The sequence below is a fragment of the Capsicum annuum genome, chromosome 3 (genome assembly GCF_002878395.1).
Source record: "Capsicum annuum cultivar UCD-10X-F1 chromosome 3, UCD10Xv1.1, whole genome shotgun sequence".
Classification (NCBI taxonomy): Eukaryota; Viridiplantae; Streptophyta; class Magnoliopsida; order Solanales; family Solanaceae; genus Capsicum; species Capsicum annuum.
The window spans coordinates 221,236,578-221,248,952 of NC_061113.1; the positions used below are offsets into that span (position 1 = coordinate 221,236,578).

Below are 12,375 nucleotides of genomic sequence, written 5' to 3' on the forward strand. Positions count from 1 at the left end.
CACTTAATCATTTTCAACCTACCAAGTCATCAAACATAACCACATTCAAAACAAAAAATCACCTTTAAGGTCCCTACACTCAATCATTTTCAACCTACCAAGTCACCAAGCATAACCACATTCAAAACAAAAAAACACCTTTAAAGTCCCTACACTTAATCATTTTTAACCTACCTAGTCACTAAACATAACCACATTCAAAACAAAAAATGAACAACAAGACCAACAAGATGTCAACAACAATGCTAGGGAATCAAACAAGGTCACACATGGCTTCACTAGACTTCAATATGAACAATAACAAGAAGATAACAACAATGCTAGTAATCGAAAAAGGCCACACACGGCTTCACTAGACTTCAATATGAACAATAACAAGACTTCATTATAAGAAAATAGAGAGAAATCAACTTAACTTTACTTGGCGTAAATTAAAGTGAAAGAGATAAGCGGTCACCGAAAAAAATAGCAAAGCAACCCTTTTACCGAATTCAGAATCTGTCAAATGGTAAAATTATTAAATTATTACAAAGAATAATCTTTTGCTTAAATAATTATAATAATTTAGTAAAGGAATAGAAATAATATTTTTTCAAAAAAAATTAAATAATTAATGAGTAAAATGTAGAAATAAGTGTCAACACTAATCAAAATTTAGGTAATTCAAAATCAAATTAATGTAGGAACAAGCCTAAAATTAGTTAATTCAATCTCTAATTCCAAAATTTAGCAAAAATCTAGCTAAATAAAATAAATATCCAAACCCTAAAACTCAAACCACAACCAATTGACGAAATTAACACTAAGATATTTGTATGTAGACCTTTAACATTTCTAGATATTAAAAAACGAGTTTGTGGATACAAAAATAAGCTAAATTTAGTTAATGAGTTGTAGTTAATTGTTACCTTGCTCAAAATTGAAATTTAGGATGGAATAGTTCCTTGAAAATTTGAATAAAGCCAAAAAGAATCCAAGAAGCTGAGTAGAAACTTCCTTGAAAGAGAAATGACAATGGAGATTGGAGGGTTTAATGTTAAAGTGTAAGATTTGAAGGATTTTGGAGTGTTGTTGTTTTGGACGGGTGAAATGGGTGAGTTTTTGGAGTGTGTTTTATTATGTATTATGGGTCGGGTCGAGTTAAAGAATTATATATATTTTTCAATTATTACGAAAACCGACCACATGTGGATGGTTTTCATAATAATTAAAAAAAAATATTTTTGAAATTGAAGTTTAATAAATTAAAATTAATAAATTAATAAATTACAAAAATAAGTTAATAAATTAAAATTATTTTTTAACAAATTAAAATTTTAATAAATTCTATAATATTTATAACAACATTCAATTAATTTAATACAATTCGTATATATATAAATACACAGTACATACACTGTGTATGGGACCGGGACAATATTCAATTAATTTAATATAATTCATATATATATAAATCAGATAAGTAGTTATTTTATCATCACATTAACACGAGTAGTATATTTCCTCAATTGTATACTAATATCAATGAATTTTGCAAATTACGATAAATTTTTGGTTAATTAGATTTTAAATACGCTATTATATATATATATATATATTTATATATATATATACTAGTCTTACGTTATTACAACTTCAACAACATACGCGTGTTTACATTGACCCAAAATAGTATATCTACTTCCTAAATACTATGATATATATATATATATATATATATATATATATATATATATATATATACATACACACATATATACACACTATCAACTATATCAAGTTCTAAATACGTACTATATATATCACATACGTACACAAGTATATTATGCGATGTGTTTCTTATATATACTCAGATGAGTGATTGATTAATTATATTTGATTAGCTTAAAATACTAGGTTTTGACTACATCGTTCATCAATCATTATCTCAACGGTATGATATATATATACACATATTAATTATACAAAGATTATGCTTGTTTACCGTCATTTAACGTATATACAAAGAAAAATATTTATTTTATATATTGAAACATAAGTAAAAGATAAAGATTATGTTTAACGTAATTTGTTTATTTTATTTGAAATATTTTTAGTGTAATTTTTTCAAAAAATTTAAGAATGATTGATTTTTATTATTATTATACTGGTTATCGACTATGTGTGATCAGGTAATTTCAAAAAATTATATATATATATTTTAGATTATATATATATATAATTATTTTTAATAAAAATAATATATATATTTAATTACATATATATAATTAGGTGTTAGTAAAAATTATTTACTTTTTATTTTATTTTTTTTTAGTTCAAAAACCGATCACAAGTGGTCGGTTTTTTAAAAATATTTTTTTTTATTTAAATTTAAAACCGACCACTAGTGGTCGGTTTTTTTAAAAATAAATTAAAAAAGAACTTTTAAAAATCGACAACAAGTGGTCTATTTTAAAAATATTTTTAAATTATATTTAAAAAAAACGACCACAAGTGGTCGATTTTATTATTTTCTTAAATTTTTATTTTTAAAATAAATAATAATTAATATAAAAATTATTGAAATAATTATTTTTATTTTTTAAAATATAAAAGTGCGCTTTTTTTTTTTTTTTTTAAAAAATTCTTTTAAAAAAATTAAAAAATCGACCACTTGTGATCAGTTTTTTCCGACCACAGTTTGTGATCAGTTTTTCCAATTTTTTTAGTAGTGCCACTTATATATTGGCCATTATTCTGATTACTCTAGACTACTTGACTATTCCTAACACCTATATTTCTATGATTGTCAACCAAGAATGAAGTGCATGTGCATGTAAGATTTAATTTGTATGGGCTAAGACTAAACAGTATATTTCTATTCTCAGTAGCACATCAATTTTTTTCCCTATCAAGTTTACAAACAAGCCCTAGGTCTTTTCTTATTATATATGCTCGCAATTCCCTCTTTCACGTTCAATTAACGAGCCACAATTAACGAGCCACAACAATATTCGATAGTTGACCAAAAAATCAAATAACGGAGATCAACAAGAAGTAAATAACTCAAAGATTAAAAATTCAATAAATATAATCAATCGTCAAACTTGAACCTTCATGTTTATGTTAGAATCCTAGAATAAGATAGTTTAGCTACTCATGATTCTCATATGATGATAAAGAATTCATAAATTTACAAGAAAAATAGAAATGAAATAAGAACTCATCTTGCTCTAGCTCTGTCTTCAAAATAATATGTCCCTGTAAAATGCATGTAAAGAAACTATTTATAGAGTTTAGGAAGTCTTGAACTTTTTGAACCCATTCCAACACGGACTAGGAACCCGGGGACTAATGCACGTATTTGCTACACAAGGTTATGGCGCAAAACGCAAAAGGAGAATTAGACTGCAAAATATCCTTGCACCACTCGTCCATAGCAACTGTTGATGGCTTGCGCCACAGCCTGCTACGCAATTTTCCAGTGTCTTGTGCCACTCTTGCTACACAAGGGGTGGTGCGAAGGCTAATCCATTTTTCGTTTTTTTTTCGCAACGCTCTGCGACATTGATTCTTCCATGATCGTTTCTAGTTCTTTTTCGTTGTTGTGTTTAAACACACACGCAAATGTACGCGGTCGTACAAGTAATATAGGATTGAGAGTTCACATATCATACCCACATGGACTTGTCGATTAACTATTTTTCTAAATTACATTAATCCTTATTATTTATTTCAGAAGTAAATACCCAAAAGATGTATTTATGAATTTAATTAAACAAATAATAATAATAATAATAATAATAATAATAATAATAATAATAATAATAAAAGAATATAACTAATGAACAATTAACCAAGACGTAGAGCAAATTTATATGCAATCAATGAAAGAATCGATCTAGGATTATGAATTCTCTAACAATCATGTCAGGTGTCAATTTCATCAACTTATTTGATTATCTAGTTGTTGATTTATGAGGTTAATTATATGATCTTGGTCTTTCAAGCCTCTAATCATCTTCAAATTAACCTCACAAGTACATCATTGAGTGGGGAAGGGATAGCTCAATCCAAATGCATTTATATATCTTCCCGTCTTGTAACCAAATAAGGTGATCTAGGTATATTCCTATCTTAGCCACAAATCAATTCTTTATCCTACGAAAGTAAAGATCTTACTCTCTATATTCTTTGTGCTACCTCATTAATTCTCCTTTCAGGTTCATAATAAGAATATGGATTTATTTTAATGATAGTTAAGCATTAAAATAGTAAGCACAAGAATATAAGAACAACTATAATGATAATTAAATAATTAAATCAATTAATTACTAAACAATCATGTTATCAACTACCATAATCCTAGAATGAAAAGTTAATTAATGCCACATAGACATGTGGCAATTACAAAAAATCATTCAAAGAAAAACATATATAAAATATATAATAAAAGAGAAGAAAAAATGAAATCAATATCTCTCTAGATCAAAAATTATGTATAAACTGATTTTATGAAATATTTATAGGTGTAAAAAAAAGTTTCAAATAAAATAACTGAGTGAACTAGGAGAAATAAAAGTGGACTGCAGAGAATCCCTGTGAGTTATGCCGCAAACGCAGCAAGCACCGGACGCAATTCAAATTGCAATTCAATTGGTCACTTTTTATTATAATATTAAATTTATTTCATTAAGTTGTCTACTTGATTTTCTTCTATAATCTCCCGTCTTTAATTCGTTTTAGCTTCAAATTTTTTTATCTTCACATCATTTTAATCCTGCACATTAAAATATAATATTAGGCACAATTCATAAAATTAATACTCAAAAAAAGATAAATAAAAATACTACAAGACAAATAATAACTAAAAATATATAATTTTGACCTAACATCACTTGTCCATTTTTCCCTTTGTTTATATCCGAAGTCACTCAAAGTACTCTGCACATCAAAAATACACCAACATAGCATAATCCATACAACTAATGCTCAAAGATACGATAAAAATACTAATATGAGGCAAATAATAATTACTTTAGATTATATGATTTTTGCCCAAATAACATTAGTCATCTTAGTAATTCAAGATAAAACTAGTATGTTTTTCAACTATATCCTTATACTGCATCTTCTTAATAGTATTTAATTTTTAAGAGACATTTATTGAATAGGAATTGTTTAGTATACTACACATTGTATTTATTGATTTCTTAAGTTTATGTTTTTTAAGATAACACTTATTTTGGAATGGTAGTTGTATTCTAATTATGTGCTCGTTGATCACTTTATCTTCCGATCCCAGTTGTTGCTCAATTTGATGTGGGTTTGAGAGAGTAAATTTCTTCTCAGGTTATGTCATAAATATTCATGATCAGTTTCTTATTCACTGCATGTCTGCGTAATAAAAATTCTACACCATTAGGTCGTCAAAAAAATGGCTATAAATAATTCCTATGTGTCAATTACCTGCTAAAACGAGTTAAAATCCATCAATAGAGAAAAATATTCTTTAAGCTATTAGTGCGTGTATATATTAATATTCAAAGATTTAACAAAAGCAATGTGACATATATATTGCAGTCGAGAGTGCTTGGTGATGGTCAGTGGAGGAAGTGGAATTGCTCCCATGATTTCCATATTCCGAGAGCTTATTTATAGAAGCACATTTCAACCAAAAACCAAAGTACCAAAGGTCATACTAATCACAGCCTTCAAGAACACATCCGATCTCACAATGCTTGATCTCTTGCTCCCTTTCTCCACAACTCCTTTTGATATCTCCAATTTAGATTTCCAAATCGAAGCCTATATTACTAGAGAAAACGACCCACAAGAGCATGATAATAACCTCGAAGCTTCCCAAAACAAGCGACTCATTCAAACAATAGTGTTCAAACAAAATCCAAAAGACTCCCCAATTTCTGCAGCCCTCGGCAAAAGCAGCTGGCTCTGGCTCGGCGTGATAATTTCATCGTCATTTTTCATGTTTCTCCTTTTGTTAGGCCTCGTCACGCGTTACTCAATATATCCGGTTGAGCGCGAAGGAAAAATGTATCATTACAGCGCCAAAATTATTTGGGACATGTTCTTGGTTTGTGCGTCGATATTTATTGCCACCAGCATTATTTTTATGTGGCAGAAAAGGGAGAATGAAATTGAAGGAAAACAAATTCAGAATGTGGAAATGCCTACCAATCCTACAAATTCACCTGCTGCTAATTTATGTGGTACGGAAAGGGAACTGGAAAGCCTTCCTCACCAGTCAATTGTGCAAGCTACTAGAGTGCATTATGGTGCTAGGCCTAATCTAAAAAGTGAGTTTGTTCTTCTTGACACTCCTAAGTATTAATAATTAATTATTATATATGCTAGCAATACAATTAAAATTTTACACTATCAATGCAATTTAACCTGCTATAAAAAATCACTTGCCTTCTTAAATTAATAATTCAACCGATTATATATGACAGTATAATATTACTTTTTTTATATGACTTGATAGTCATGAAAGAACTTTTGCATTTACAGTGTATAAATGTTGTAACTAATACACAAATTACGTTCTTGAAATATTTATTGCTAGAACTTAATATTTGGTACTTCATACGCACCAATGGCGGAGTCATCTATTTTGCTAAGGACATTCAAGATTTTATAAATAAACAAACACACACGGTTGAGCGCACGCACACATATATCCACAAAATAATATTTTGATAGAAGGTACTGAACTGGTCATTCTTTGTTGGCTGCTTTTGGCGCGGGCACACATCGCTATTCTTAAAATATTTCTTATAACTTATACCACAAGAGGATCTTATTATATTTGCATTGCATGACAGGAATACTTTTTGATTGCAAAGCATCAGACGTTGGAGTTGTAGTTTGCGGACCGAAGAGCATGAGACATGAGGTTGCCAAAATATGTGCTTCTGGCCTTGCACAAAACCTCCATTTTGAGTCTATCAGCTTTAATTGGTGATGCTCCACTTGCTTCCACCACAAAACACGAGGACATGCATGTGTGTATGATCTTTTACTACAGTTTTATTTGGTTGTGTGCAGGTTTCTGAAATATGGTTTAATAAGCAGTGTTGTACCATAATCTGGTCAAAAGTTGTATATAATGAACATGTTTGCTTGAAAGGTCATCTTGTAAATGAATTTGCATGTAATTATTAATAAGTGTAATTACTAATTACACATTTGACATATTTCTTTGATGAAATAATTATTTGATCAGCATGAATATATTTATTTATTTATTTATTTATTGGAGGTGGTGGTGGTGGGTGGTGGGTGGTGGGTGGTGTGTGTGTGGGGGCGGGGGGAGGGTTGTACAAATCAGCATGAATATGTATTTACGTGTACTAAATTAGGGTACGTGCGTTGCACGTAATTTCTTCGTTTATAAAAAAGGTACATAAATATATATTATTAAGAATGGAATATGTGTAGTATCAACTAATGCTTAGATAAATATAACATGCATTTATAAATATAACATTCATTTAAATGAAGTGATAGCTATTAATACATTAGCACAATATTTGTATTCAAAGTGAATTGAATATTTTTTGAATTTGGAAGGACAAAAAATATGGGTTATTTAGTTAATTATATAGTAATTTTTCCTAGCTAATGTTGAGAATGATTTAATATATGTGTTATATATTTCATCAAAATAAAAGAAAAAAAGAAGATATTCATATTACTTTCAATATTTCTATATAAAAAAAAACATAAAATTAAAATATGAATTATTAAGATTAAAACATTCATCAAATACTCTGATTGCATACCTTAACAAATTTTAAAAGATAAAAAATTCAGATCTACAAAAATCTAATCTAAAAAACTTTTTTTCCTCTAGAAATCACTATCTAAACAGAATAACAAATATAATAATTAAAAGCTGAATGATTAAGAAAACCTTCAACAAATATACATACCTTCACATTAAAAAAAATAAATCTTTAATTTTTTATTATCCTTTCTGCAATCATAGTCTTCAAGCCTTTCTCCTTCTCAAACAACTTCTTCATGACCATAATACGCTCTTGTGACATAAATAAAAAAAATATCTTAATTAGTTAGAAGTCTAAACTTTTAGAAAAGAATATAATCAAATTTGAGTTACAATTAATTAAACATTGAAAGAAAAGGAAAAAAATAGTTAACCTCAAATTCGTCCTTTCATTTTTCTCCTTTCTAGAGCTAAAAGTAAACAAAGTCAATCTACCTAAAATTTAACGTCATAAAACTAACCTCATATTCCTCCTTTCAATTTTCTCCTTTCTAAAGCTAACCTTTAAGATTCAAATCTACATAAATCTACCTTGAAAGCTTTTTTCTTGAAAGTATGAATAATGAAAATTAAGACCTTCATCAAATACTCTGTTAATATATCTTAACAAATTTTTAAAAAGAAAAGATCCAGATGTAAAAAAAATCAGTTTAACAACTTTTTCTTCTCTAGAAAACATCTATCCAAAAATAAACAAATATAATAATTAAATTTGAATGATTAAGATTAAAACTTTCATTAGATACTTTGAACGCATACCGTAACGTTGAAAAAAAAAAAATCTTCAATTCCTTGTTATCCTTTCAGCAATTTTAGTCTCCAAACTTTCTTCTCCTCCAATAATTTCTTCATGACCATCATACACTCTTCTCACGTGACTAAAAACATATATTAATTAGTTAGAAGTCTAAAATTTTAGGAAAAAAATATAATCAAAATTGAGTTACAATTAAACGTTAAAAGAAAAAAAACATATAAAAGATAAAGTCATAAGGTTATCCCAAAACGTCCTTTCATTTTTCTCCTTTCTAAAGCTAAGTTTTCTGTAACGTTGTAGAAATTCCTTGTCAATTCTACCATCAATATGTGCACACCCCTAAATATGATGTAGAACTTTGAGTTAAAAATTGTAATGCACAACAAAATTAATATTATTGAGTTTAAATGATTTACATTATAAAGTTGAAGTACAAATCTATTTGAAAGACATCAATAGAAATAATCTATGAAGAATAGATAATAATTTATTATTGTAAATTTCAAGAACATACTAAACATTTAGAAAATTTACCTCAAATCACAAGTAAAATTTAACATATCAAAAATTAGAAAACTTACCTCAAATCACAAGCAAATTTGTTCTTTAATCATAAGACATATCAAGATTTCACAAAAGAACTTTGCAATTAGCAGTTGTCTATCAAAAATACACAATGATTTATTTATTGTAAATTTCTACTACATACTAAAAATATAGATAACTTACCTCAAATCACAAATAAATTTATTTCGTTAATCATAGATACTATCAAGATTGTAAAGATCAAGAACTTACTGTAATTTTAGAAAACTTACCTCAAATAACAAATAAATTTATCTCTCAAATCATAGATGGTACTTATTTTTTTCCTACATACGAAAAAAATCCGTATCACCCGCTTCACCCTACAATAAGATCACAAAAGCTCATACAATTTATATATATATTGCGTATCAATTCTTATGCCTTCATGCTTGTTGTAAAGGAATATCAATGTGTTGTAAATAATACACTAATCTACCAAAAATACAAAATTATACTTACATAAATTAAGCGATGCTGAATCTTCGGACTCCGCTTGTGAACGAATATAGCAAGCTTTCTAAAAATACACCAAAAAGGCTAATAAGACACTTTATAACTATAGACCAGTGGCACATATCCTAAAGTCACAACAAATTTATATTCTCTTTCTAGGACCTTGTTGCAAACTTAAATGGGAGAAGAGAACTTCCTATTGAAAATGTGAAAGGAAAAAACTAACTTTTAACACAAAGAGAAAAGAATAATGCTAGTTTTTGATCTCTTGCATTTATGTGAATTTATACATTCATTAAATATCATTATCAAAAATAATACATTCACTTAATATCAATGAATATCATAACTCTACCTAGTAAGGTATGAAGATAAACACTTAATACTTCATTAATATTTTATGCAGCAAAATTAAATGAAAGTGCAAAAAGAGGATTACTATAACTATTCTTGTTTGACAAGAGGAACGTATGAGAGTTTTAATAGATCAAGAATCCAATTTTGTGTATAGCTTTAACCCCAATTCAGCAACATATTGTCATGTTACGCCAATGAGATTTCAGTCTCTCATTCTCATGCATCTTGATACATAATGAGAGACATTGTATATCAAAATACTCAAAGGAAAGAGCTATGAAGCAGTTTAGATCGTAAGAGGAAATTCAATTTTGATGTAAAACATATTTAGATACTTAAATTAATATGTACATGCATTAATTGTGTTATTTCAAATAAGGAAAAAATTTGTATTAATTCATTATACTTTCTCAAAAAGCAACAACTTCTTCCTTCTACCAAAATTAGATATTTGGTAGTTATTGACTTTTGATAGGAGAAGGAAATTTTTTCTTTTAATTTTCTTTGGATTCACGTAAAAGGATTTTTTTTTTTGTTTCTGGATATTTTATTTAGGGTTTTTGGGTTGTTCTCTTTTAGTCAGGAATGATTAGTTTTTTTAGATAGTGAAAAAAAAATTCTATTTTGTGAGGAAAGTTTTTTTTTTCTTTTTTAATATAGTTAATATTTTATATTACTAAAATAATCAGGAAAAGTTGAAAAAATGATTTTTTCTAAAGCGAAATCTTTTAATGAACGGCAAAAAGTTCAAACAACATTTCTAAGACCCTTCATACTTTTAATATATTATAGATTATAGATTATAGATTATAGATTATAGATTATAGATTATATATTATAGATATAGATATAGATTATAGATATAGATAATGCTTGCATGCGTTCTCATGTTGTTTCGTTCACACAAATCTATTTCCTAACGATGGTGGGTTATATACTGGAGAAAATTAAAGAAAAAGTGTCTTTTAAGTCTTGAATGAAGGATTGGTAACATTGACCAACTTAAAAAGTCAGACATCATTAGAAAACTTGATTAAGTTAATTGTGGACTTGATTAATAGTTTCAAAACTGTCTAATCTTTTTAAAAATATAAATTAATCCAACCCACACCATACCCCTTTCAATTCAAATCAACCACTCTCTCTCTTTTTTTCCAGCTTCTCTCAACTCTCTCCCAACCAACAGTTCTATAAAAATTTTCCTTTTAACCTCCAGCGACAAATAGTCGGGTGAGTTCCTTTTCGACTTTCATCCGTCAATCAACCTGAAGACTTCTCGGGCGACAACAACTTCAAGTTCTTCATCATCCCATTTCTTTTTTCACAGGTAAAAAATTATGAAGAAACGGAGGAACTTGAGCCAACTACTCTTTTAGTATTGAAATGTGGACTGAATAAAATCCTAATTTTTGGCATTTCTTCTTCTTGTTGTTGTACTGTTGATTCAAATTTGTTGGTGATTTTTTGTCATAGTTGATGTTCTTAGTGTATGTGTGATGTGTTGGTATTGCTGGGTTGATTTATTATTTGTCTTGGTAAAAATGATATTGTAAAAGATGAAATATCTGATGCAATAGATGAAACATCTGATGCAACCAATGAAAATCTGATGCAACTATAAAAATCTGATGCAACAGGTGAACAATTTAACAGATCATTCATCTGTTGCGATAGATGACTTTTCTGTTTGGAAGAAATCTAAACAATATTGATCTAACAGATAACTGATTAGTGATCTATTTTTATTTTTTCCAATGGTTTACTCTTTCTTTTGCAACAGATTAGCGACTGTTTTTATTCTTTCCAACGGTTTACTCATCCATTACAATAGGTGGTTATATATTGCAACAGATAACATACCTGGTGCAGCAGATTAGTGATCCATTTTTATTATTTCCAACAGTTTACTCATCCGTTGTAATAGGTCGATTATATGTTGCAAAAGATAACATACCTAGTGCAACAGATTAGTTATTTATTTTTATGCTTTCCAATGGATTACTCATCCATTGCAACGGGTCAGTTATATGTTGCATCAGATAAAATACCAGGTGCAACAGATTAGTGCTGTTTTTATGGTTCCCACAGATTACTTATCCGTTGCAATAGGTCGATTATATGTTGCAACAGATAACATACCTGGTGCAATAAATTAGTTGTCTGTTTGAACTGTTATATTACTGTTATGCATTAATCAATTATAATCTATGTTATGTTCCTGTTAATTTAAGATAACATGGCTCCTAAAAGAAAAAAATCAAATCAACTCCAAGTAAAGGAACAAGTTCAGCAGCTCAGCTACATCCACCACTCTATGAGCTTGCTTTACAAGAGTTATCTCAATCAAGAGTAGAAGATAATGAAAATGGGGAGGAGGAATTTTTCAAAAGAGATGATCCAAATGCTAATAGCCCTTCCACCAAAGAGTTAG

General features: G+C 28.4%; 1 protein-coding gene across 1 annotated transcript in view; it reads left to right on the plus strand.

The window, feature by feature from the left end:
- LOC107863218 (ferric reduction oxidase 4) overlaps window positions 1–7,235 on the plus strand; it is a 15,059-nt gene extending 7,824 nt beyond the window's left edge. Inside the window, exons 7-8 of the mRNA XM_016709040.2 lie at window positions 5,563–6,296; window positions 6,825–7,235. Coding sequence (XP_016564526.2) covers window positions 5,563–6,296; window positions 6,825–6,964 — 874 coding nt within the window. The 3' untranslated portion in view covers window positions 6,965–7,235. The remainder of the gene's footprint in view (window positions 1–5,562; window positions 6,297–6,824) is intronic.
- The last annotated feature ends 5,140 nt before the right edge of the window (window positions 7,236–12,375 follow it).